The sequence below is a fragment of the Anopheles gambiae genome, chromosome 2 (genome assembly GCF_943734735.2).
Source record: "Anopheles gambiae chromosome 2, idAnoGambNW_F1_1, whole genome shotgun sequence".
Classification (NCBI taxonomy): domain Eukaryota; kingdom Metazoa; phylum Arthropoda; class Insecta; order Diptera; family Culicidae; genus Anopheles; species Anopheles gambiae.
In genome coordinates this window covers 56,502,417-56,528,168 of record NC_064601.1, presented here as the reverse complement: position 1 = coordinate 56,528,168, position 25,752 = coordinate 56,502,417, and the positions used below count along the sequence as shown (strand labels likewise).

At 38.0% G+C, this 25,752-nt stretch overlaps 3 protein-coding genes across 12 annotated transcripts in view; 1 reads left to right on the top strand and 2 right to left on the bottom strand.

The window, feature by feature from the left end:
- Positions 1–5,437: 5,437 nt before the first annotated feature.
- On the bottom strand, positions 5,438–10,270 carry LOC1275920 (hydroxylysine kinase). Its single transcript, XM_315208.5, has 5 exons — positions 9,596–10,270; positions 8,871–9,505; positions 8,215–8,539; positions 5,947–6,369; positions 5,438–5,875 (listed from the first exon to the last, which is right to left on the bottom strand). The coding sequence occupies exons 2-5, from the start codon at positions 9,155–9,157 to the stop codon at positions 5,678–5,680; spliced, it is 1,233 nt and encodes a 410-aa protein (XP_315208.5). The 5' UTR covers positions 9,158–9,505; positions 9,596–10,270; the 3' UTR covers positions 5,438–5,677.
- An 816-nt stretch (positions 10,271–11,086) lies between these two features.
- LOC1269049 (Y+L amino acid transporter 2) overlaps positions 11,087–25,752 on the top strand; it is an 18,388-nt gene continuing 3,722 nt past the window's right edge. The window contains exons 1-3 of one of the 9 annotated variants that reach the window (XM_061644009.1): positions 11,087–11,168; positions 12,490–12,766; positions 13,390–13,585. In XM_061644009.1, the coding sequence (XP_061499993.1) occupies positions 12,582–12,766; positions 13,390–13,585 (381 nt within the window). In that variant the 5' untranslated portion in view covers positions 11,087–11,168; positions 12,490–12,581. The other 8 variants (XM_061644007.1, XM_061644006.1, XM_061644010.1 and 5 more) reach the window with 8 other exon arrangements.
- LOC4577387 (prolyl 4-hydroxylase subunit alpha-1) lies at positions 17,329–20,628 on the bottom strand. 2 transcript variants are annotated; one of them, XM_061644002.1, is made up of 4 exons: positions 19,136–20,628; positions 18,902–19,067; positions 18,740–18,823; positions 17,329–17,418 (listed from the first exon to the last, which is right to left on the bottom strand). In XM_061644002.1, the coding sequence occupies exons 1-3, from the start codon at positions 20,441–20,443 to the stop codon at positions 18,753–18,755; spliced, it is 1,545 nt and encodes a 514-aa protein (XP_061499986.1). In that variant the 5' UTR covers positions 20,444–20,628; the 3' UTR covers positions 17,329–17,418; positions 18,740–18,752. The 2 variants fall into 2 exon arrangements, with proteins under 2 accessions (XP_061499986.1, XP_001237637.4); XM_001237636.4 differs by lacking the exon at positions 17,329–17,418 and having other exon boundaries at positions 18,583–18,823.

The window sequence follows — 25,752 nt, the reverse complement described above, 5'->3', positions numbered from 1 at the left end:
AAGACAGATTCGGGAAGGGGTCCCGCGGTCTTGAGATAAAGTGTGAAACCCTGTATACAGGTATTCCCCGATATACGCTATTAATGTGGATCGGAAGCAATAGCGTATCTCGAATATACGCTATACCGTAAGTCAAATTTCGAAGTTTTCAGTCAAATTATAGCTAATTTTCGTGTAATTTTGCCTATAGTGGTTTTAGCCACTTAATGGTTAGTTTTAGCCACTAAATTAGTTATTTGATCTGATTTCAACTACAGATTAAAATTACGATAGCCAAAAAAACATAAACTAAGAGTACTTGAACCTCAGAGTAATAAAAATATTAGTCTGGCACTAAAATTGTACGAGATCCAATGGAAGAAAATATAAAGATGGTAAAATCCTGTCACATGCCTTTGAAGATATATTCTAAATATATTGATGAATACTGCGTAAACATTTCATGTTGTTATATCATAGCGCCTAATAAATGAATTTTCTCTAGTTCCTCAAGTCCACAACCTACGTCGTTGAAACGAATACACAAATGACTAAAACACAACAACAGTTAACAGAAACAATTTTGTCAACTTATGCTTGTTTGAACGGAGGAAGGTGTTGCAATTTATATGAAGACGTCATTATTATGGATAATGTTGCACCTATGCTCAAAATAACTAATCACGAAACGTTTAAAAAATCACGAATAGAAAAAAACCATCACGAATCATTACTAAACGAATCATTAGTAATTGTGTGTTTCCCAGGGAATGGAAGGTGCATAAAGTTATTCCAATTGAAATAGTGACCGGTGCAGTTAATGCTCATGAATTTCGACCAATTAACATGGGATATTGGAGTTAGTAGATAAAAATCAATTGATGCACACATTATGTTTTAATTCCTGAGCAATCTGAAGACAGACAGGAACAATCCTGTGAAACTGCACTCAATCTACTGTTGTCAAAATGGGAAAGTTTTGTAGATCAAAAGCACCATGGCTTGGCAGTATTTTTGGATTTCAAACGTGCATTTGAATTTCTTTATTAATTTTAGTCATTTTGTACATTAACGACATGAAAAAAATGTTGCGTGCTTGTGAATACAGGTGTATTCAATGCTAGGCGTGACGTGAAGCAGGCCTCCTTTAAACATCCACCTAAATGCTGGTGATGGCTAGTTAAAGCATAAAAAATGACTTTAAACGTAAATACATAATATGTAAATACAATATACATGAGAGTATCAAATAACTAATAGCCAAAATCCGCTCTCAATTTGTATCAATCAGGAACAAATAGAACAAGTCTCTGAAATTAAATATCTTGGAATAATTATTGATGATAAACTTACTTTTAGTCCTCACATGGACAACGTCATAGCAAAAGGAAGCTAAGAAATGTGGGTTAAATAAAGATCTCAATTTCTTTGCAAAAGTTTAATCATACTAATCATTGATTTTACCGCACTTTGATTTTTGTGCCACTGTTCTTTTCTTAGAGAATCAAACCCAATTTCAGAGATTACAACGTATAAAAAATAAGATGATTTTAGTTTGGGCCTTGGTACTTTTCATTTGCTATTCTGTTTGACATATTACAACAGAGGTCAGTAATAGCAAAGAGTTGTGTCCTAAATGGTACGTCACCAAGATATCTTGGATGGCAATTTGTTGGAGGAACCGACGTTCATCTTACTCGTAGAGCAAATGAGCCAATAACGCCTCACTACCTGTCTTGAAATGCTCAAACCTCTTTATTTTTTAGTAGTAAATGCAGTTTACCTTCGACAATATAAAAATAAATGTGTATCTTATATTAGACAAGTTGTTCAGTAATGTTGTGTTGAGTAGTAATAAATGTATTTAGATTAATGAGGTTTTTTGTGTAGCATTCATGTTTTTGTGTCGCATTCATCAACTGATGATGGAATTTAAATTTGTTTTTCAATTAAATAGTTCTGAAAAAAATACTTAGATTAACACACAAAACAATTGTGTTAGTTTTCATAGATTCGAGACACGCGCGCGTAAAGTGGACCATGTACATTGGTCAGTCCATAGCAGATTATTAAACTTAGTGACACCTGATCGGATTCCTTGGCCAAGGTCTTATGTATCATATCATCCACTCGTAATTAAATAAGTAGAATTATAGAAGAAGTAGAAGAATAAGTGAAGTAATAATTATTTTTTAAAGTAATAATACAACATATCATAAGATAATTTCATCCTTCTCAAACCTACGAAAGGGAAAGGGAGGGGCCATAATCATCATCGTGTTTGGAACGATACTCAAAAGATTCATTAATGTCGTTGAAATCAATCATTTTGAAGACATGGCGAGTAAATTATTTAAAAAAAACCTCGAATATGCCATGGACAAATTAGTTTGCGAAAAACAATCCACTACAAAAAACACTGCTGTAAATGGTATATAAAACAATAAGCCAATCAAAAAAGAAACAAATCTTACACAACATATCTTAAACCCAATAGGTAACAACATGGGGAAACATATAAGATACAAAGAAACGAATAGAGTAAGCCAATTAAAATAACTCGAAAAAGTATTTTGGCTCATAACTATTGGAATATAAATATGACAAAATACAACATTTGAAACTATTAAAATCCATATTATGATCAATAAAACGAAAACATTGAATTTACTGGCACTATCGATAACACCAATATGCTCATTGCCGATATATTTAACAAATACTTTGAAGAGCGCGTAATGAAAATCCTTACGAATATTCCAGATGATAACATATTCCAGATAACCTTTGACAAATGCTGAACATATTTTGGAAACTGAGTACTTTAAATTTCATTCAATAAATATAGAGCAGCATAAAAGCTTCATATTGTTATGGCTTGAATAAAACAATTGGTATATCTAACATTAATTCTAGGAATATTGAAGATTGTTTTGAAATTATTTCAATCGAAAAAAATAACTACTATTAACAAATCGCTAAGCTCTGGTATATTTTCAACCACGCGGCATGAATCTTGCATGGTGATTCGCATACCAACAATACCCCATACGATCAAAGCAGAAGAATGGAGCCAACGTTTTGGGTCCCCTCATGTTTACATTGCATCTTAATGATATTAAGAAAAAAAAATCTACTATATTTTGATTCTGATTTGTTTGCAGGTGCCGCATTGATGTTTGTATCAGATAAAACGTTAGAATACGCAAATGTAAAATTAACATACGATCGGTAGCAACGCAACTAAAACTCACCATAACAAAAACGAACCGTATGATCATAGCAGCCAGAAAAATCAATACTAATCGAGACATTAGACTGGACGGTGGAAATATTGACTTACCCAATGAGATTACATACTAAGGAGTGATTGTGGATAATAAACTGATATGTACAACACACATCGACACTACTATTAAAAAAAATAGTAAAGAAGTATGGTGTAGTGAGCAGCTCCTCCTCATCTTAAGTATTGACATTACTCCTCATCTTAAGTATTGTCCAGCTATTTTGTTCTTGGCAACGGAAATGCAAATGCATCGTCTCCAAAGGCTACAAAATTAGGCGATACATTTGGGTTGGGGGGTTTAGGTAGACACATTTAGCTCTGTAAGCATTAAGTTATTTAGGCATACTGCCCGATAACTTTGATTCAAATAAATAAATAAATAAATAAATAAATAAATAAATAAATAAATTACATCACGAACTATGTTGACCATACTAGTATGGATGCCTCTATCTCTATCTTTTATGTGACCTTGATATTTGTTTACAAATGATTAAACGGGTTGATCCCGGGTACCTTATGGACAGCGCTGTACGACATCCATAGCCACGGTACAAGAAGTGCAAGAATGGCCACACTCCAAAATATTAAGATAAGCTCGTGTAGAAATTCACTGTTTTGGTAAGAAGTACGGCTATTTAACAGACGACCTGACAAAATCCAAAAGAAAGAACCATCAGTGATTTTAGCGATTTTGTTCGACGTGAGTGAAGGGTATTTCAAAAATTAAAAAATATTATCATAAAAAATCAAAAAATAATAAGATAAATTTGGAAAAAAGCTAAAATAGCAAAAACCTGGTTAAGATCACACTGCATACTTATAAAAAAAACAAACAACAAGTTTTTAAGTCTACATCAAGTTTACATATTTGAATAGATAGTGAAATAGGTAAAAAGAAAAGATGAAATTATATGTGATATTCAGTATTTGAGATCTATTACCCAAGTTACCTATGTAGTGACGAGTAAATATTATAACTTAAACATAAAGTAAAGAGAAAACGGCTATTAGATTAGACCTGCGATCGGCAAAGTATAGAGAAGAACCTTTTTGTATACAAATTACCAAGCGTCTTTTAGTATGAAATGTGATGTTTTCGAACTTTTACAAATGTAATTATCGTAACATGTATATAACACTACCATTGTTTCTACATGACAACTGTCATATCCGTAGTCATAGTCCAAATTGGAACGAATGTTAAAAAAACCTGTTGTTATTGTAATTTTTACGACTACAACGATTACAACGAGTATAACGATTGTCAACGAGCTTGTTTTAGTTTAAGTCACCAATAGCGACTCCACATTTTACTAGCACGGTCCTACTCGTATTAAGGAAAAAGAGTGTCTGTTTATAACGATTTTCAAATGTATCTGAACGACTACATAAAGAGAAAAAAACTCAGAAAATTATGATGACTATAAAAATGCTCAATCAAACGCTTACACACCTTTGAAATAACATTCTGGTGCCAGCTGGGAATACCTGGCAAATTAATTGCCAACCTGTTTTATCGATGGAACTGGACTGCAAACAATGATCTAAAAAAATAACTAGTTTATTTTAATTTATAGAAGTACCTAAAATCACATGTCAAATCCAATTCAGTTCTCATTCATATAAGATTCATAAAAGGTTACATGTGGTAACGTAAAGTGGGGTAAATTGTTCACTTTAAATATTTGCATACAACACAGCGAAGAAGTGTGTACCAAAAGTCACACTAACCACACACGTCAGATGAATGTCCTTTTGTTGGATTGTTGGAATAATTTGGATCATCCGTGAAAGGCTATTTAAAAAAATGTGTGCCATATATCAATGCTTATGCCATGCAAACTTTGAGAGCAGACCATAAATTAAAAATATGGCTACCGAACGAAATATAGCAAACAATCTAAGATCGCAAGATACTTAGTCATACTGTGCGGTGCTCGATTCAATCGAGATTCATATCCATGACAAGAATGTTGTTAGTTCGTACGACATGAACTGTGTTGGCACTCAATATATGATAAATAGAAAGAAATGATAAAAATGAAAAAATACCTCCACAACAATGATATGCCTGTAAAAGATCCTTTAATTATAAAAACATCATGATATTCTACTTTCAATATATTAAGACTACTCTCAGTTAATCGTTTGACACTTTTGAACATGTTTTGGAAATTGGACAAAATCATGCCGGCAATAAATTTATTACGTATTTTAAGCTCACAAATTCTATAAAAAGCATCAGCATTTTACATTAAAAATTGATTTTTTCGCTACTTTTTCTGCTACTTGAATGTTTTAGATTTGTTGCATCCTAAAACATGTTTTGAAACTATTGCTGTGTATACTAAAGCTAAAAATTGAGTAAAAATTGACTCAAACCTTCAATAACATGATTATCACTATTCACGAGCTACGTGTTAAATATTCTTCGGCAATTGAATTCCATCGCTCCAAAAGGTCCTTATCACTCTCAGCCCAAAGAGCTTCCAACACGTTCCATCCACGAGTTTGGGAGGAAAGGATATATTGATTGCTTGCATCGACAGTAGCCGTGTAGAGTCCCATAACGAGGCTTTGGCATAGGCGCGCTGCGATTGCAACCTACAAAAACAAAATGAATCAAAGTTACTCATTAGTAATAGAACATATGAATTTGCTTTTAAACAACTCACCCTAAGAATTTCTTTTTCATGCAAAGGAATCAGACGAATCATGCTGTAGCCAGCTATTACCAAACCACCAGTGTTTATATCATTTGCTTCCAAAATCATGTAGGCCATTGCAATCGCCAGCTCGAACACGTACCGTGAATAGCACACATCACCAAAATCGATAATGCCAGTTATTTCATATTCCTTAACGTTGGATGATTTCTTATTCACAATAATGTTATGCTCGTTGAAATCTCCGTATATAACACCCTGTTCGTATTCATTTATGTTAGGAATCACACGACGTTGAAAAGCATCTAGTACTTGTTCGACTATATCTTTATGGTGCTCATCTTTGATGACATATAGAAAATCCTTTAATTTGGGAAAATTTTCCATCATCCAAATAGACTGCCGTTTAGCAACCATTTCCTTATCGATCGACTGTTGAATATAGAAAAGATCAATTATACATATTACCGATTACTGATTAATTATGAGTCTAGGGTTTGTTCGTTTCCCGATAATACAACTCGGTTTTAAAAAAGTCACCTTTTCTATTCGTCCCTCTATTGGTAAAATTGTTTAACCTATCTTTGTCCTCGTCTTCATTCCCTTTATTGTGGAAGCGGGCATGGCTAGTTCCCATTCACAAAAAAGGTAACCCGTCTGTCATTTCCAATTACCGTGGCATCTCAATACAATGCGCAATAACCAAGGTATTTGAGCATATTATCCATGCCTATGTGTTTAAACTCACCTCTTCTACTATTATCCCTCAGCAACATGGCTTTTTTCCTAACCGTTCTACAACAACTAACCTTATGTCCTTCACCTCTTTCGTATCATCCCAGTTAGAGTCAGTGAAACAAGTTGATACTATTTATACTGACTTCAAATCTGCATTTGATCGTATTCCTCATTCCTTACTTCTAAATAAAATTTCACAACTTGACGTCAATAATCTTTTTGTATCTTGGTTACGTTCTTTTCTATGTGATCGTTCCTATAGTGTTAAATTTAATGATATTTTTTCGACTCCCTTTTCATGTAGTGCAGGCGTACCGCAAGGTAGTGTTCTAAGTCCTTTGCTGTTCATAATTTTTATTAATGATGTCCGTACCACCCTCCCTCCTGAGTGTTTCCTCTGCTACTCAGACGACCTCAAAATCTTTCTCCCAGTTTCGTCTCCTAGAGATTGCATTTCCCTACAAAATATTCTTTATCGTTTTTCGTCTTGGTGTTCTAGTAATTCCCTCACATTATGTCCTGATAAGTGTAACGTCATTTCGTTTAGTCGTTCGCAGTCTCCAATCACTTACTCGTACGTCCTAAATTCTGTACAAGTCAATCGTGTTTGTGTCGTAAAAGACCTCGGTGTCTTGCTTGACAGAGGCCTCACCTTCAGCCACCACATTGACTCAGTTGTCAATAAGGCGCGGAAAACATTGGGTCTCCTAAAGAAAATTGCGTGCGATTTCTCCGACCCAATGTGCCTGAAGACTCTGTTCTGCTCTCTGGTCAGATCGATTTTGGAGTACTGCTCAGTAGTCTGGTCCCCTACAGCTCGAACCCACGTGGAACGTATCGAGCGGGTGCAGCGATCGTTCACCAGGTTTGCTATATGTAAAATCCTGGGTAGATTGTCCTCCCCCATACCTCCTTACGAGGACAGGTGTCGGCAGCTTGGCCTGGAACTATTGGAAAACCGCCGTTCCCATGCCCAATCCTCCTTTATTGCCGCATTACTCCTTGGTAATATTGATTCTCCTTCCCTTCTTTCTTCTATCCCTTTCTACGCCCCTAACCGTGTTCTTCGAAACCGCCCTCCCCTAGTGATCCCTTCCCGCCGAACTGCAGTGGGCCGTAATGACCCCCTTCTTCGTGCAATTCGTCGATTTAACTGTGTATATTCTATGTTTGATTTCAACCTTCCCTTATCCTCTTTCCGATCCCGCATCAGAACCCTCCATAATCCCGTGCTGCCTTAATTTTTAATTTGTAAATTTTAGATTCTAATTTTCTAAAAAAAATTTTTTTCTCAAATTTTTGATAATTTGTGTTAATTTTTGTTAGGTTAGGAACATAGGTAATAAGTATTATTTAAGCATTTGTGTAAGCAAAAGGTAGACAAATAAATATGAATATGAATATGAATATGAATATGAATACAAATAAATCACATCAGTTGATATAACAGTTCCTTCAAGATGATTGATGGGATTGAAAGATAAGAATAACTGCAAGTTTGTATGTAGGTTATTCATTAATGTAACAAGATGTACCCACCTTTAATGCTGAATCAATCCTTGCAATAAACTGCCCTGCTTGATAAAACAATTTGTCTGGATGAGGAACGCCGTGGAATACCTTCCCGGGTATGTATTCTAACAACCGAACGACATGATTCAATTGTCCCAATTTCTCAACCGAATGGTATTTGCCGTAAATATTCTGCATCGGGACTGGACATTTGATGCCACGCTTGTTCAGATGCAGCATGATCTCATTCTGCGCATAGAAGAAAGATTCATCGCTGGAATCGAGCGAGTTCGCTATCTTCATCACGTAACCATTGGTACTGACTGATTTTAAGATGGGATTCTTCACAAAGCTAAATAAATAAAAAAGAAGACAAAAACGATGCAGATATTAGAAAAATTATCAAGCCATATCAAGGTCAGCAGTCAATTGTCCACAAACTGACAATTTAATTTACTCGCACCGTGGACATCGGTGTGAGTGCACAGTATCCACCCTTGTGGGGCACGATGACATGACAATCGAGACAAATTTACAAATCGAAATCACGTGTTGTTCACTGCTCATAATCGTTATTGTTTTTGTTGCTGTTCGTACCGTAACCAAGAGCAACGAAGCGCTTTAATTCGAAGTGGAGTGTGACTTGCTCCGTGTGGACATTGAGGATCGTAAATTGTACATACCTATCTGCATGGATCATGAAATTACGGTCATCATATGAATCGAGCTCACACATTTCTAGTACTATGATTCCATAAAGCCGTTCTGCCAGTTTCCGCACCTCCTCTTCACTAACCAAAGGACGTATTGGCGAACCTGGTTTCAATGTGCCTTGTTCCACCGATTCCGCACCATTCTCCGTTTCGTCGCGAATGTTTAACCCAGTAGGTGTTTCGCAATCCTCACTTCCATTCTCCCTTTCCGTATCTTCAGCTACAGTGCGCTTTTTGACGATAGTTTTCATCTCCATTTATACACGTCGAAGATCACTTTTCTTCTCAATCACTTTCACTATCACCTACGCAGAATTTGCTCTTAGAAGCGATGTCTTCTGTGGTGGTCTTCTGTTCAACCAAATTGATACGAGGAAGCCGCCTGAATTCAGTGTAGATTACGAACCGCTTACGTCTGTACGACTGACCCGTAAGCTTCCTAGGTGCGTACTATGAGTACAGGCGCACGATCCGCTCTGCGAACGAAGCGATCACGAACTGATTGGAGGACAATCAGTGGGAAGGGCTCGCTTGTACACTGTGATGTGCTGTCATACGATGGAACTTCATGTGCAACTCACCCCCCGCATTTACTTCACCGGCAGCTTTCTCGTTAGTGTGCGAGCGATAAAGAAAAAGATAAATCGACCGTCGTGATTACAGAGAGATTCCTCTGCCACAAACAAGTTACCTACCGTACCCTTATCTCCTACCGATCCAAATATTCAACGGAACGCAAAGTACATTTGACAAAACAAAATACACGAACATCGTTCGTTTAAGACGATATTTATTCACTTTGCTTCATTCATCCTTCCAGAGCTGACTTATTGTACAAAAATTTTGGACGCTGGAATCAGTTAATGCGTGATTTTGTAGATACACTACCTATCATCTAATATAAACTTTACGAATCAAAGTCCTGTTCTCGTTCTTCTGCGGCACCAGCAACCGAACTCGGGTCGTGTTGCTGCTCTTCTCTATTGCTTGTATCATTTATTCGTTGCAGAAATGAGTTTAAGAGAATCTTGTTGATTGTATCGTTTTGTGTAAATTCACGCTCGGTAGGCATTTCGATCTGTTCACTGTGTTCGATGCGATCCGCAGGTATTAGATATCGATCTGGGTCCGGCACATCATGATTCAGTGTTGCTTCAGTTGACATGTCGCTGCTATAATCACCATTTTCGCTCAGGCACTCTCTGCTTTCGGAATTGCTATCGTTTGGCTCTACTGAAGGCATTTTGACGTAGTAAAAGTTGAACTTTATTGTGCCCTGTTTGTGAAATGTTTAATACTGCACAGCAATGAGTCAGATTATTGTGTATCTGTTTTTTGTCTATAATGTAAACACGAGCCAGAGCTGTCAAAACGCATCGAGCAGTTGTCTCTTGCTCGAAAGGAAATGCTCGATATTTGTAGTGATGGACTTGAATCAAAGCGCACAACAGTACAGTCTGTTCCCGAGATACGCGGTTTGTGAATGCGTTTGTTGCGAGAAATCTATATAAGTCGAATTGAGGAGGCGAAAGAACTCCGTTGGAGCCAAAGCCTCTATAAACTATTCAAACAAACAACACATATAAGTCGAATTTCGCGATTTTCGACCAAAATATAATTGCTTATTCGGTTTTTATATTCAATGTAGTACTTTTATACACTTTATCTTTTATTTAATATGATTTGTGCAGAATATTTTGCAATTTTTGGTTTTTAAGTTACATAATTAAATTTATTTATAAAATGCAATGTATCCTACATTGGCATTGGATAATTTTTAAAGTAAATTGTTCTGATTTGAAATTTGATCTGTAAAATTTAGAAAACTGCGTATCTTTGAATCCGTCTAATTCGAGAACCACATAACTCTCGAATATACTGTATTTAGTTTCTTCTTTAGTTATTTTTTCAAATTGACTTTGATTCGCTAAATTTACTTTTTTTTCATTTTTTTTTTAAATTAATAATTATGTGTTTCACAAAATAAATCTCCACCTTATCTAAATTGTATGAATGATTATAACACAATAATTTACAATGATAATAATGCTATGAACACGATTTATTTAATCTAGATGGTTTTCGTTTGTTCGAGATGTCTGATGGTGCACCTCCATACAATTATATACGTTCGTTCGTTTCGTCGAGTGTTTTTCGATAGCTGCGAGAGCGCGCCCTAATATCCGTTCCTTTTTTTCAACTCCACAAATTCTATTCTGTGGTTGACGTTTCGATTCAAACTTGTTGTGACTGCTTGTTTACCAGATGGTAATTGTTGTATTGTGATGCGAGTGTTGTCTGTCTAGAAAAGCAGTAATCTACTTTAGAAATAAGCTTGAGTATCTCAATAAATCATGCATTCCCGAATCTTATAATGAGATACCGTGAATTACAGTGAATGTTAGATCTTAAAGAACCATTCACAACCATAGGATTCAATCAACCATTAATCCACATTAGGTGCTATTGATGGTTGCTTGCAGTTCATGAAACATCAACCCGGTTTAGGTGTATTTTTGTGTGAGGCAGGAAACGTGGACTAATTATATGTACATATTTAAAAGTCAGGTATGCTATAAGCAATATTAATCAGGATAAAATATGTGTTTGTCATTAGAGAACGACCAGTCATAATGCAAGCGAAGTGTTAAAAGAATCTCTACGGTCTAACTTGTTTACCGTTTACCATTCAATAACTGTGCTATTGTGCCGGTGGCACTTTCATTACAAAATAAACGCCGTGGACTGTTATGGAGCATTGAGTTGTGTTAGTATTAACGGGAACCGTGGGTGTGGGCATGTGCTGTAGACCGGCGTCGTTCCAACGTGCAAGACAAACGAAATTTGCGTCATTTTCTGCTTACTGGCGTACAGCGTGATTCGGCGCGCAACGACGGTTCTATGGTGCGGTAGAACGAAACAGCATCTTCCATAGCAACCTCAGAAGCTGTCAGCAAAAAAGAGAAAGTGTTTCGGAGAGCATGCTCTCGTTGTTATTATGTGAGAGTGCAAGATACGCGCTACTGTGTGTACGATGTGTTTGCTCGTGCTAGAGTGATTAGTTCGGAAAAATCGGATGGCAAAGAAATACAACAATACACGCCAACGATTCTCGCAACGTTTTCCGATGATTTTTACGTCCAGCAGTGCGAAAACGGTCGGTGATAACGACTCGGCAGTGATAAAGTGTTGCTCTTAAAAATACGTCTGTTATTTGGCCTTCCCTTCTAAGTGCGATTTATTGCTTCTTGCGGAACTGAGCATACCTATGTGCGAGTAAAATCATTTCCGCCTCCAGGTAGCGTACAGTGAGCAGGAAGTTTATTTTATTTCACGCTGCCGGCTACCGGTTCTCGTAGATCGTGATTGCAGGCCAAGTAGTGTAGTACAAACAGATTCTAATATCGATTTCATAGTTTCTCCGATTTATTCGTATTCCACGACACATTCCACAAGTGGTGGTTGCGCATCGTGTGCGATTGTGTGTTAAAAAACGGCAATCGGTGAAAACCGGCTCTCAGAACGTGTTGCGTGAAAAATAACGCTAATTTACGTATTGTTCTTTTTTCTTCTGTTGTTCCGTGAATAGTTTGTAACGATAAAATCGCTTTACGGTTGTATGAATTGTCATGATTTGGTGAAATAACAGCGATTGAAAACTGCGATAATTTACCATAAATAATGACTGCAAAGAAAACTGCAGCTCAAGCATCGGATGCCGTGGCAGCCATCGGTAACAACGAAGTAGGGGATAAGGTTGTACTGAAACGAAAAATTACACTTATCAATGGAGTTGGCATCATTGTGGGAACAATTATCGGTTCCGGTATCTTCATTTCGCCAACTGGAGTATTTGTTTTTACCAGGTAATAATGATTTCTTGTAAGTTGTTTTATTGCAAACTATACTTGATATCAGTGGTTTATTTTACAAAGATCTTGCAAAGTACTAAGTGTTTATGGTATATCGTTTCTCGCTTAACATTTTAAACAACCACAAATAGCCAAGTTAGACCTTGAAACCCGATTTTTCGCTCAAAAGGAAAGGAATGTTAACTAAAAGCTAAACGGTAAAAGAAGATGAGAATCGTTGATTGCTTGACTGGCTGGTTGTAAACGGATGTACCGAAAAGAACATCACAAAGTAAAGTGCCCGAAAGGTATCCATCGCAACGAAACGTTGAACGAATGAACTTTGTAGGCGGTCGTCATTCAACGGTGTTGTTTGGAGGATCTTTTATAAGCCTGCGTGATTATAAATGCGGTGTATTTTACCTCTCATTTTATTCTTTTCCTTCAATGTATGTAGAACGTGGAGAAGTTGTTAAAAACCGGTTCTGCTTTCCTTAAATCTATGCCCGGAATGATAAAACAGAATTTCTCAGCTCCAGTCTTTTTCTTCGCAATACCAGCATCATTTTTGCACGCACATCCCTTTGCACAGTAATGGCACAAAGCTTTGTATTTGCGTTTTCTCGTTTTCTTTTCAGGTCAGTCGGTTCCTCCTTGGTTATCTGGACGCTGAGTGGAATCCTGTCGACGCTGGGAGCCCTGTGCTATGCTGAGCTGGGCACATGCATCACGCGTTCCGGTGGAGACTATGCGTACTTGCTAGTAGCTTTCGGGCCACTTGTTGGATTTCTACGTCTCTGGATGGCACTGCTAATTATTCGCCCAACAACACAGGTACTCAAACCATCATAAGGACGGGTTACTGAGGATTGTTTTAACCCATTACGTTATTCATGTTTTATTGTCAAGCTTTATATAATCAATGTTGAATGGTCATCAATTTCATTCACCCATATTAGCAAATAATGTCCTTTGTTGAGATTTAGTTTCCCTCTAAGCTATACTAGTCTGACTCTGGTAAACAAACGTTTCCCGATACATCTGTCTTGAATGTATATTTTGTTGATTGAAATTGATATTTACAAAATATGGCAGTAAACAATTGACTTAAATCGTAGGTTTAGGTATTAGAACATTGAAGAGTTTTCACACGTGACCAAAAATATCCAATTCATCATCAAGCTTGTGTCGTCCTTTTTGAGTTCAATGCGAATTAATACATCTACACACGAGCAAATATTAATTATTCATTCTCCGGAGCTATCACTGTTGCTATCTTAAAATGACATTGCAATTTTTCCGGTGGTTGATCCACATCGTCCTTTCAGTCTGTCTTCGGGTGTAATAGAAAGTATGCTCACCACTGTCCCTCCCTAGATGGAGTGCATACGTTGTTGTGGCCAACGAGATATCTCACAGAGTTCCTTCCCTGTGATTTCACCGACTGATAAAATCCTATTGCTTTTCTTCGTTCGCCCCTCCCATTCGATATCAAATCGACACCGTTTGGAAAGACCCCGTTGCTAGCTGTATTTGTGGGCATCGAATGGCCATGAACTTCCATCAAGTGCTACTTCGTGCTAAGCATTCATTCTCCCTCAGGCTAGTATAGGCTGCTAGTATCAATCAATGTTCCGACCAGTCGGACAAACAAAATGAAAAGCCGCCTGATTGGAAAGTTCTCTTTTCTCCCTTTCAATTGAATTACAAATCGAATTGAATGAACCGGCTTCTTTACCGACTTGTAGCAGCCTGAGTCGCACGTTAAATAACACTAGCAGCTAACCATTTTCCCCTTTATATCACGGTAATTTGTTTGCATCCGGGATATGATTCGTCAGATTAATCTATTGTTGTATTGCATTGAGCAAGTAAGTGAACGCAAAACCACAAATTAATCCATGTAGCTAGTTCAAATGAAACATTCTTGCTCATATTTGTATAAGCAGTTTAATCCTACGTAATAGCATAATAAATTAATCCTACGTTAAAGCTTTCCATATGACTTGAATTGAACATAAAAACAACAATTCACAATTGTTGACGATGGTTTCAATTACGAATATTAATTAGTAAGAACTACTTTGCTATTCAATCCACTTAGGTGTGTTTATGGTTATGTACAGATAGAAAGATAAAAATATGACTTTAATAGCTCAAGGTCTTTTACAACCGTTAGGTTACCAGCGTAGAACAAGTTCCTCATGTTACACAAGCTGACCTGGCCGTAACTGGCAAGGCCTCAAACCTCAAACCACATTCGTCACAGTACATGTTGTATTCAGCAGAGTGGTTTTGTTTTGCTCTCTTTTGGACAACAACTTTGAGAAGATAGATTTTTCGTTGATTTACGCTGACACATCCCGTTGGTGCTATTTATAATGAAAAATGTCTCTACGTGACGTAAAGGTAAAAATTTCAACAAAATGATAACGTCAACTACAAGCCCATGGAAGGTAATTTTAAACATACAATACTATTTTAAAACAAGAAAAGAATCGTCGTCGTTCGGCTATCGAAAAAATACGGATGATGACGGAAAAGACGGACGGAATCTCGGACCTGCTGTCACTAAAATTGTAACGTGTTACACTGTTCTTGTTATGACGCATTCTTTGTCGTATTTTACTAATACTAGTTAATTTGCGCTGGTTACTTAGTTATGTAAGATAGTTTCGGGGGTATTTAATACCTTTATGATACGTGCAAATTATTTTTGATAATGCAACGCTTGTTCCAGACTATTTTTTATTTCAAGGGATGCACTAAGAGAAACTGATTCAGAATACAAACCGATTCTGGGACTAATCTCAAACCTATGTCAATCCTTGAATTTTACAGAACTCATTCTGGTGCTGGAACTGATTCCAATTCCATACAGGTGTTTAATTAGTCATGAACCTGTCCCTGGAACTGATCCTAGTCCCTTACCGGTCATGGAATTGATCCCGATCCAATACCGCAGTGCTCTTGAACCTTTTTAGGATAACGGACCACTTGGTTTTGAAAATACATTACCCGCGGGCCTCTGCCATTACGGGCCTGGAATATATCTTGCATCTTATCCTGTACTGAAACTGCTCCAAAAACCGTATCGGACCAGTTACACCGTTACACGGAAACCATAACGGTCCTGTAACTGGTCCTGACCCCATGCAAATCGTGTAACATATACTTAAGGGTACTGGAACTAATCCCAAATCCATACTGGTCCCTTTAATAATTTGAGACCTGAATAGTATCTGAATATGTCGCAGTCATGGAACTATCCAGTTCAGATAAATTGTATTCTTATTATTTTTGTTTTACTCGGCCGACTTAACAAGATGCCCAGCCTGGGATGAAGCCTCGTATCGACCGTCGCCCTAAGCAAAGATTGATTATCCGGCTAAGTGGTACTTAATAAGAATCGAAGGCCATAGAAACCCGTTACTTCTAAAAGAAGGTTATTTGTTTCAGTTACTTTTTTGGAGAAATGATGCCGCGACATTTTCATACTTCCGGATCTACAATGGCGGCCACCTAAAATAGAACCTATGTCCTGACTTAGAGGCTTTCTGGACTGTTCCTCGGACCAATTATTAGATTTTTTTTTCTCACACGTCATTGAGTTTATTGAAATTTATTTTTGTTTCAAAATACAGTCAGAATTCAATAGTTGAACGCTTTTTAGTTGGCATGCTTTTTAATTGAACACTCGATAGCTGGCTGACAGTTCAATTAAAAAGCACGCGTTTGTATGGAAATACCGGTTTTTGAAAAATTCCCCACAAAAATCTCATGGCTTGCCAAGAAAAATGTGACGAACATGCTTTCGGAATCGTTCGATTCTCACCGGGGTCTGAGGCAATGTCGGGATGTTTGCTGTTCAACATCGCTCTGGAAGGTGTCATGCGAAGCGCGGGCTTCGACATTCGGGGCACAATTTTCACGCGATCTCTCCAATTCCTTGGCTTCGCAGATGACATCGACATCATCGGACGTACAACTGAAGCGGTGTGCGAAGCGTACACCCGTTTGAAACGTGAGGCCGAGAGGATTGGATTGAGGATCAATGCGACGAAGACAAAGTACCTGCTTGCCGGGAGCTCTGTACGTGATAGAGCCCGACTCGGAAGCAGAGTATCAGATGACGGCGACGATCTTGAGGTGGTAGAGGAGTTCTGCTACCTTGGTACGATCGTAACTTCGGACAACAAAGTAAGCAGCGAAATCCGAAGACGCATTGTTCAGGGAAGTCGTGTCTAATACGGGCTCCACAAACTCCTACGATCCAGAAGACTCCAGCAACACACAAAATGCGCCATATATCGCACACTGATTCGTCCGGTAGTCCTCTACAGGTACGAGTCTTGTACTATGCTAACGGAGGACGCCAATGCACTCGCCATTTTCGAGCGGCGGGTGCTAAGGACTATCTTTGGCGGTGTCTGTGAGCAGGGTGTGTGGAGAAGCTGAGCTGGGGCACGTGATGAGGATGCCGGACTCATGCCATACCAGGGAGGTGCTTGTCAGCGACCCGTTCAGCACGAGGCGTAGAGGAGCACAGCGAGCTCGTTGGCTGGATCAGGTGCAGTCGACCCTGTCGGAGATCAGATGCAGCCGTGGTTGGAGGACTGCAGCACAGGACCGAGTTTCCTGGAAACGGATTGGCGACCTGCCCATGTCTACGAGACGAGCAGACCAAGAAGAAGAAGAAGAAGTGTTAAGGCCGGGGTACTGTCCGTACGCGTTAGTGTATTTTCGATTTTCACTAGGGCATCTGGCGGCAGCTGGTGGAAGTTTTGTTTTGGTCGTCGGGGGAATGGTCGTGCCGAATCTCAAATTTAAGTAGTTTTTTCATGGTTTTTTGATGCGAAAATGGCTGAAATACTTGCGCAACCTATCAATTGCAAAGCTTTTCCAGTCCAGTTTAAGTAACAATTAATTAATTTAAGTAATATTGTTTGGCAAAATGCTTCGGTCAGCCGCCGCCACATGCGTTAGTAAAAATTGAAATTACACTAGCCAGTACGGACTATGTCCCCCAGCCTTAATGTAATAATAATCGTAAAATAAAGTTTAGTATAAGCCCATAAGCCTCTATGATTTTTAAAATTGAGTGAAAATGCAATTTATTTTACAATTTATTCAATTCGGAAAACCGTTAATTGTGTACTAGGGCAACCAGTACTTCTTCCTCTTCTTACCTTAAAGGCAACATACTGCTTCGACAACAACTGTTGTCGGTCAAGGCCTGTCTGTACAACTAGTGGGCTTGGCTTTCAATGCCTTCCTATTTTTTGTTTTCAAAATTATCATGAATACATGCACTCATTTTGATGAAATTTATTTAAGTTCGATGTATCTAAAAATCCAGTTATATTCTTGTAAACTGGGTTATTCATTTTTTAAACGTGAACTGAATGAACGGTACTGGTTCATTTGGCACACCTCTAGTGTTGAGTAGAGAGGTTAGAGAGATTTCACTGTGGTGTAAACACATCGCACGTTGACTTTGTTTTGAAAACGTGGGGGATGATTGTTTGTCCATTTCATTAAAATTTGAATGAGCAATGGGAAAACGTGTTTTAAATGATTCACTTTTTATATCTTTGTATGTAAAAACGTGTTAATTGGAAAGTACAAATTCAGTAGTTGCAATCGAAGTTAAACCTGTTACTTTTTAGTACGTACTATAAACTACAAACGAACAAACGAACAAACTAACATATCGCTTTTGGTATCAAATTCAATCAAACATTTTGGCAATTGAATTTTCCAAATAATTTATGTGAACTCGAGGTAGTTTAAACGCTTTTGTACTGTTTCATTGTATCATTTTTACACGGTTTATTTGGATGAAATTTTATTGTAAAATGACAATAAAGGTTATAAAGTTAGTTTGATTTGAAAAAAACGATATAGATGTAGAATTACTTATCGTTTGGTAAAATAGTTTTAGCATGTGTTAAAAAACGGCTTTAAAACCTTTTACTTTTACGCTACCTCCTTTAGCAGCTTAAACCTTTGGATCAAGTTCACAGGAACGGCGGAATTCCTGTCCACGCTCATGAATCCATTTGTTTCCAACTGAAACGTTTAGAAGAAAGATTTAGATTAATTACATTTTCTTGATATGAAAACATGTCATTCTAGGCAGCAACCTACCCCATTTAGAGCCTACAAACACTGGACATGCGCCATGTAATGTACGATGATCGACCGTGCCATTAGCGTGCAAATTATACCAGAATATTGCGGATCCTTTTTGAGGGAAAACACCTAATCCGAGCTGTGGGAAAACTGTTGCACCGCCAATAGCTACGTCACTAAGCTGAAGGAGTAGTACATGGGACATTTTAGAACAGTAATTTCATTTTCCCCTGTCGCTCACATACATACATAGTACATAACGGTGGCTATTCTGTTACCCTTTCCAATGGAAGGATAAACCTCTTTGCCTTCTTCAGCAACAGCATAATCGTAATGAGGTAAATAGTGTCCACCGATTCCATAATTTCCGACCTGCAGCCTTTCGGCCGCCGTCATGGCTAGATTGGTCATATCTTCTGTACGTTGGGAGAGAGTACGTACAACTGGATGCATAACATCATCGAGCCAGGCATTGCTACTGGTGCGCGTTTTAGAAACAGCCTTCTCGTGATCATCACCCACCATTGAACGGTGCATCAACGGCTTGGAAATACTAATAATTGCATCGATTTCCTTGTTAGATATCACGTCGTGATACATAACAATCATTGGATCATGATTTACTTCTTGCAATTTAAGCGGTGAAATTCGCAGAAAAGGTGTCCGATTATGTTCGTAGCGGCAACGTAATTTGGCCAATTCTTTAGCAGGCCGTTGGTCGTCTCCCCGGCATAGACTGGGATAATTTTTTACATAAGGCTCTGGTACTGGCGGTGGCAATCCGTGCTGTTTCTTATACTCGATCCATTTTTCGAGCGGTTCCTTACTATTGAGAGCGCGCTGGTTATCTGGCTGTAGTTTTAGTACTTTTTGTGTCAGTTCTAACGCTTCTTCGTACTCTCCTTGATGGGATAGTGCGTAGGAAAGAGCGTTCATGACCTCCACCTTACTTACTCCAGGACTATCCATCGTCCACAAACGCAGCGATTCCCTTAACCAACTGACCGCATGGCGATAGCTTTTTGCAGCCGTTAGTTTATTTCCTATTTCATAACATTCCGCCGTTTTTAGCTGGCGACCAATAGTCCGATCAAGTAATTTGCCACTTGCCATTTCTTTTGCATTGAGTTCGTACATATCCTGTAAACGAGCCAACCCTTCAACCACTCCTATTAAATCTTCATGTGTCGGCATCTCCGTAGTGTTTTGTAGCTTTGCACCAACATCCATGTCCATGAAGGCACGAAGACGCTCCCAATCGTTGACAAGGCGGTTTACCATCAGAAAGGCACTTACCGGATTCGAAGAATACTCTATATCATCTTTCAATCCTTTCTTCAACTCTTTCTCCAGCAGATCACGCTGCCTATGGAGAAACTCGATCTTTTGTTCATGCAGTTTAATATACTGTCCAAGACTGGCAACCAGTGATTCTTCGAGCTTGAGTAGCTTCCGCATCTGTTCTACAGAAGAATAATATTCTCCATGAACATTTGTCCATGGATGGTAGCAACACAACCACCAGCCAATGGCAAAGAAAAACAGTTTTGCTTCCATCGAAATCACTTATTTCTCTGGAGTTATTTGTACCCAACTCCGAGTCGATAGTCAACTCCGATGAAACTAACTGAAAGCCACGTAAAATACTTCTAACACTGTGTTAAGTTCGACTGACAGTCGGCACCAGAGCAACAGTATCGCTCAATTGAAAGTACAATTTTCAATCAAGGTGTGTTGGTGAATTTTGGTGAGACCCTAAGCAAGTAGACTGAAGCTCTTATCAATGAATGATTTTTTGTAGGAAAAATGGTGGATGGTGTCTTTTTATCTCAAAATCTTGTACCTTAAAAGGCGGTCGTTATCAAGGTACAAGTTCAAAAACATGTTACTCAATTCAACACTGAACGATGTTGTTTCAATGCGGATGCATTTTGTGTTGAGCACTAATACAATATATATGTATCGTTATAAATTCGTTATAAATAATGTCGTTATCGTTCGTTATAAATTATGACATCCTTTACGAAAGCGATATTTAAGGGGATAGACCACGTTACATTCACATCTGCAATTTATCACTTCAATATCTGTTCAGCACACGAACGTTTCTACTTAACTACCTCGTTGACGTGAAATTATACACTATTAGGTGTACATTGTCAACAAAATTTATCGTTACAAGCTGGAAGAAATCTTTCATTTTCTTGAAATTTTGATTCACTTGTATAAATAAATCCAGATCTACATGTTCAAGATAAACATTCTGTTGAAACAGGTGACGCGCGCTCATAAACATTTTGTATGTGGTTGTAAACACCAGTTGTTTTATGGTAAAATTGTTCAAAAAATAATTCATAACGATTAAAAAAATCATTTTCATGATTTTTGTAATTATTTTACTGAACGAAATCGAAACGTGAAGTGTTCGGAATTGAATGCTCGTTTTCAACAAAATGCTCATCTGAGATACGTTTTTCTTGTATAACTAACAGTTTTGGGATTTTTTGCCATTTGTGATACATGCATGCAGGCGACTGTTGTATTTGATAACTTATGTTTTTTGTTCTGAATGGTACACTTGAATGAGCTCCGCTGAGCTTTTCTCGCACTGCTTTTAAAGCGGTATGATTTGACCAAATGTCTTTTTGATTATGGTACATGCTAGCATGCATAGCAGCTAACGATATAATATGGCTTCTATCGAAAAATTGTGCTGAGGCCGAAAATGAACTATGCTACAAAAATTCGATCGTTCCGCTTTGTATGGCAAATAATCCGAAACGTGTTGAGCTGCGGAAATTTTCGAATATTAGAACAATTCCATAAATCAAGGTTGATGTTTTTCAAAAAAGGTTTGTAAAAGCAGGTTGGTAATTGTTTTGGTTTTTTTTTTAATGTTTTGGGTGATAAAAAATCATTATTAATTATTTAAAAAAAAAATGATTTGCCTACACTAAATACTGAACTCGAAATTGCCTTTATTTTGGCGCATTTGAATCCTAACCTACAGTGGAACTTCTCGTAACGAGTTTTCGCATAGCCAGCAAATCTAAATGCTCAACAAATACCTCTCATAATGAGCAAAATCGTGCATAATGAGTAAAATCATTTGTTTTTCTGGTGCATTTTTCGGTGCGGATATGAAATCAAAATCATGATCGATAAAGATACAGTTGATGACCACTAACTAGATGCATTTTAATTGGAGTGCTTTTGAACTGGAAATTCGCTAACTCGAGTGTTTTGCAGTTAAAAAACACTTAAACGTCAAAACATGAAACATCCGGAGTCTCATGAAGGGAAATTCATCACAAATGTCAATTTTTCGCACTAATTTCGGCTGTTTTGCCTGCGTGTGCTATTTCTTTACGCCATCTCACTTTAATTTATTATTTATAAAATATATTAGTTAAATCGGCCCGGTTACAGGACTATGTAACAGATCGTCGAGACTTCCGCATTGTCAGGGAAGTACACAGCTATGATAGATTGTGCTTTGTTTGAGGGGCAGAAACATAGTTCATATACTTATCGCAAGCTCATAAACACTTTAACATATTGATTTATTGGAAAAGATTCATATTTACATATATCCCAAATACATGGGGGCAGTACCGTGCTACAGTCGTAAACTTGTATGACTTTAAGTAATGTCCGGCATGGGTTAAAGCCTCAGATGAATCGCTGTCCCATGTCAAGGACTCAGTATTTGGCATTGTGGTGCTTATTAAGTATCGAAAGCCTGTGTATAGGCTGACATGATTATTTTGGTCGTTACGCCAAATAGAAGAAGAATACCCCATGTCGCCTTGCCTTTGTTTGGGGGCTTCCAACCCCTATCAATATTTAGATTAAGTCTATTTCTTCCATTCTTAAAATCGCAGACTCGAATTTAGCCTCTGCTTTCATTTTAACGCATTACATATCCTATATAATCTCATTTTAAATCTCATAACAATAGTCTGTTTGATTGTTGGTCAGTTCTTGTTATTACTTTTAGTGGAACTTTTGGGTCAATTGCGTGAACATGTTGATAGGCCTGATTCTTCCTGTTTTTCTTATTCTACAGGCTTTCTATGCTATAGTCTTTGCTTCTTGATGATGTTACGAATGAGAACTTCTTCTTCTTTTTCTTCTTTGGCTCAACAACCGATGTCGGTCAAGGCCTGCCTGTACGCACTTGTGGGCTTGGCTTTCAGCGACTAATTGATTTCCCCCCATAGCAGGATAGTCAGTCCTACGTATGGCGGCGCGGTCTATTTGGGGATTGAACCCATGACGGGCATGTTGTTAAGTCGTACGAGTTGACGACTGTACTACGAGACCGGCTTACGAATGAGAACTATCTGATTTTAAAGGAGTCCGCTGGCCTGTGTATCTGAGTTACCGGCATAGGATCGTTTTTCCTAATAAATTTATCTTTTAAAAGCCCCGATCTAAGTTCCTGACATACATGCATCAATATTCAGATCCGTTTCTAAGTTTATATCTACTCATATCAAACCATGTTTCAGTATTCAGGATTATTAGATAACCCGCTCTTTGTACGTCCTTCCCGCCATGCAATTGACAGCGATTTGCGAGGGCGCCCTCGCATTAAAGAGCTTGTGAGCCTAGGCAATTTTTTCGCCCCTAGTTTTAGCAGTTATAATTATAGCAACGCGAGAGCAAGTATAACAGTGCGATTTGTTGCATACTAAAACCCTGAATTTAGACTTTTTTTCGATCTTTTCGACGAATAACACAGCAAAAAATAAAATGTATCAATAAAAAATAATTATTATTTAAAATACCACAAGATTTCGAGCAGATGATACTACTCGCAACCCTTGCAATGTTTGACGTTCAATTAATTGCCATTTATGACACAACTTTTTTCTTCTTCATGTTTAGGTTCCAGCGCAACAAACGTTGCTGGTTTAAGCTTATCTTAGACGCTAATATTCTTGCCTACCTGGTGCCAAATTTGTGTGCCCATAACATGATAGTCAGTCCTACGTGTGAGAGGCCCTACCAATACGAAGCTTCCACCTATGACCGTCATTAAGTTTTATTCCACCAGGGGATGGACTTTCTGCCAACTGTACCCTTTATAAGAAGGTTACTAGGTATGGCTGCATTTGTTATTGTCTCTGTAAAGTGTGTAAGGGAAGGAGGATCATCTAAAGGCAATGTGTATGTCATTTCTATTTTGTATATTTCCCAGTCAGCCGCCCTTATTTCCACCTGGGACGTTTTTGAGGGCTGTGGGTTAGTTGATCTTCTTCTTCTTCTTTTGGCTCAACAACCGTTGGTTTTTTTTAAATAAAGGTATAAGTAGTCAAATTTAGTTGATTCGAAAAATATTAAATCTCCTATCATATCTTCTTCTTCCTTGGCACAACAACCGCTGTCGGTCAAGGCCTGCCTGTACCCACTAGTGAAGTGAGCTTGGCTTTCAGTGACTTATTGTTACCATAGCAAGATAGGCAGCCCTACGTATGGGAGCACGGTCTATTCGGGGCTTAAACCCATGACGGGCATGTTGTTGGTTAGTTGATCACTATGGACAAAAACTGGGCGGTGATCACGACCATGGGATATCGTTACGATCGGAAACAGAAAAACTAGAAGCTATAGAAGAGGAGAGAGCACTAAAATCTAAAATAATACATTGCTCACTAATGGGACGTATGGCTGTGGTGTTATGTTCTGATGATTTCGATGTAGCTTGTTTCTTCTGCTTCACTGCTCTTCACCGATTGCTTCTTTTACTCCAGCAAGACGGTGTCCTTCTTTAGCTTTTCCATACGCTGACATTCTGAGATAAGTGATTCAAGTGTGCTATCCTCAGCGTTGGTTTCTAATTTGGACAGCAATCTGGTACGCATGTCAGCCTCTTTTGGTGAAAGAAGTAAGTCTTTTAAATTGATCAGTGATATGCTTATTCAATTCAAAATCTTCACAGTACTTGTTGACTTCTTCTTATTTGCCACAACAACAGCTGTCGGTCAAGACCTGGTTGTACCACTAGTGGTCTTGGTTTTCAGTGACTTACTGATTACATATAGCAGAATAGTCAGTCGTACGTATGGGGGTACGGTCCATTCGGGGCTTGAACCCATGACGGGCATGTTGTTAAGTCGTACGAGTTGGCGACTGTACCTCCAGATCGGCTGCTTGTTGACTGTCACTCCAAAATTCACGTAGTCATCGGCATCGTTTATCGTTAGTTGTAAACAATTGTACTATTTGTTAAACAGCAAAATACGAATACTGAAAAGCTGCTTCAGGTTCTCGCTACTATTTCGTGTAATGTGAAATCTCGAAGATGATTCGGAAGCACAAAATGATAGTAACGATCGAATTCGTTGACACTTAGGCTTCGAAGGAGTAGTCTATGCCTAGCTGCATCATCCAAGTTTGCGCCGTCCTGCATAAATAAATCTTTCAACTTCTGATACCACCGATCAAAATTCAATCCGTTTTCCAAATCGTTCACGGACTCCTTTATGTTTGACGTTAGCGATTCGATGATGAATTTGGGGTTATTTGTTTTTGTTAAATAAATAAATAAATAAATAAAACACTTTGATTTCATCCACTAACATCGCCATCAAAGATTCGATATTTTCAAAAGTGGTGTCATGGCACCCACAGTCTGACAGCCGCTCCACAGTATGCTTGCAAAATTCCACAACTCGGCTGCAACATTCCATTATATGATTGCAAACCTCCACATAATGTTTGCACAATTCCACTACCCGGTTGAAACATTCCCTTAACCAGTTGAACTATTCCATTATATGACTTTTTTATAAAAATATATTTATTTGCATGTACAGAATAATTTCTATTTACTAGTGTGAATATTTACAACAAAATAA

Excerpts from the sequence above, each read along its gene's own strand:
- LOC4577387 (XM_061644002.1), bottom strand. The coding sequence starts at position 20,443 with ATGGAAGCAAAACTGTTTTTCTTTGCCATTGGCTGGTGGTTGTGTTGC. Across the intron at positions 19,068-19,135 it reads TAGCCACCGTTATGTACTAT|CTTAGTGACGTAGCTATTGG; the intron begins GTATGTATGTGA and ends CTACTCCTTCAG. Across the intron at positions 18,824-18,901 it reads GTTTGTAGGCTCTAAATGGG|TTGGAAACAAATGGATTCAT; the intron begins GTAGGTTGCTGC and ends TAAACGTTTCAG.
- LOC1275920 (XM_315208.5), bottom strand. The coding sequence starts at position 9,157 with ATGGAGATGAAAACTATCGTCAAAAAGCGCACTGTAGCTGAAGATACG. Across the intron at positions 8,540-8,870 it reads TTCATGATCCATGCAGATAG|CTTTGTGAAGAATCCCATCT; the intron begins GTATGTACAATT and ends TTATTTATTTAG. Across the intron at positions 6,370-8,214 it reads GGATTGATTCAGCATTAAAG|TCGATCGATAAGGAAATGGT; the intron begins GTGGGTACATCT and ends TATATTCAACAG.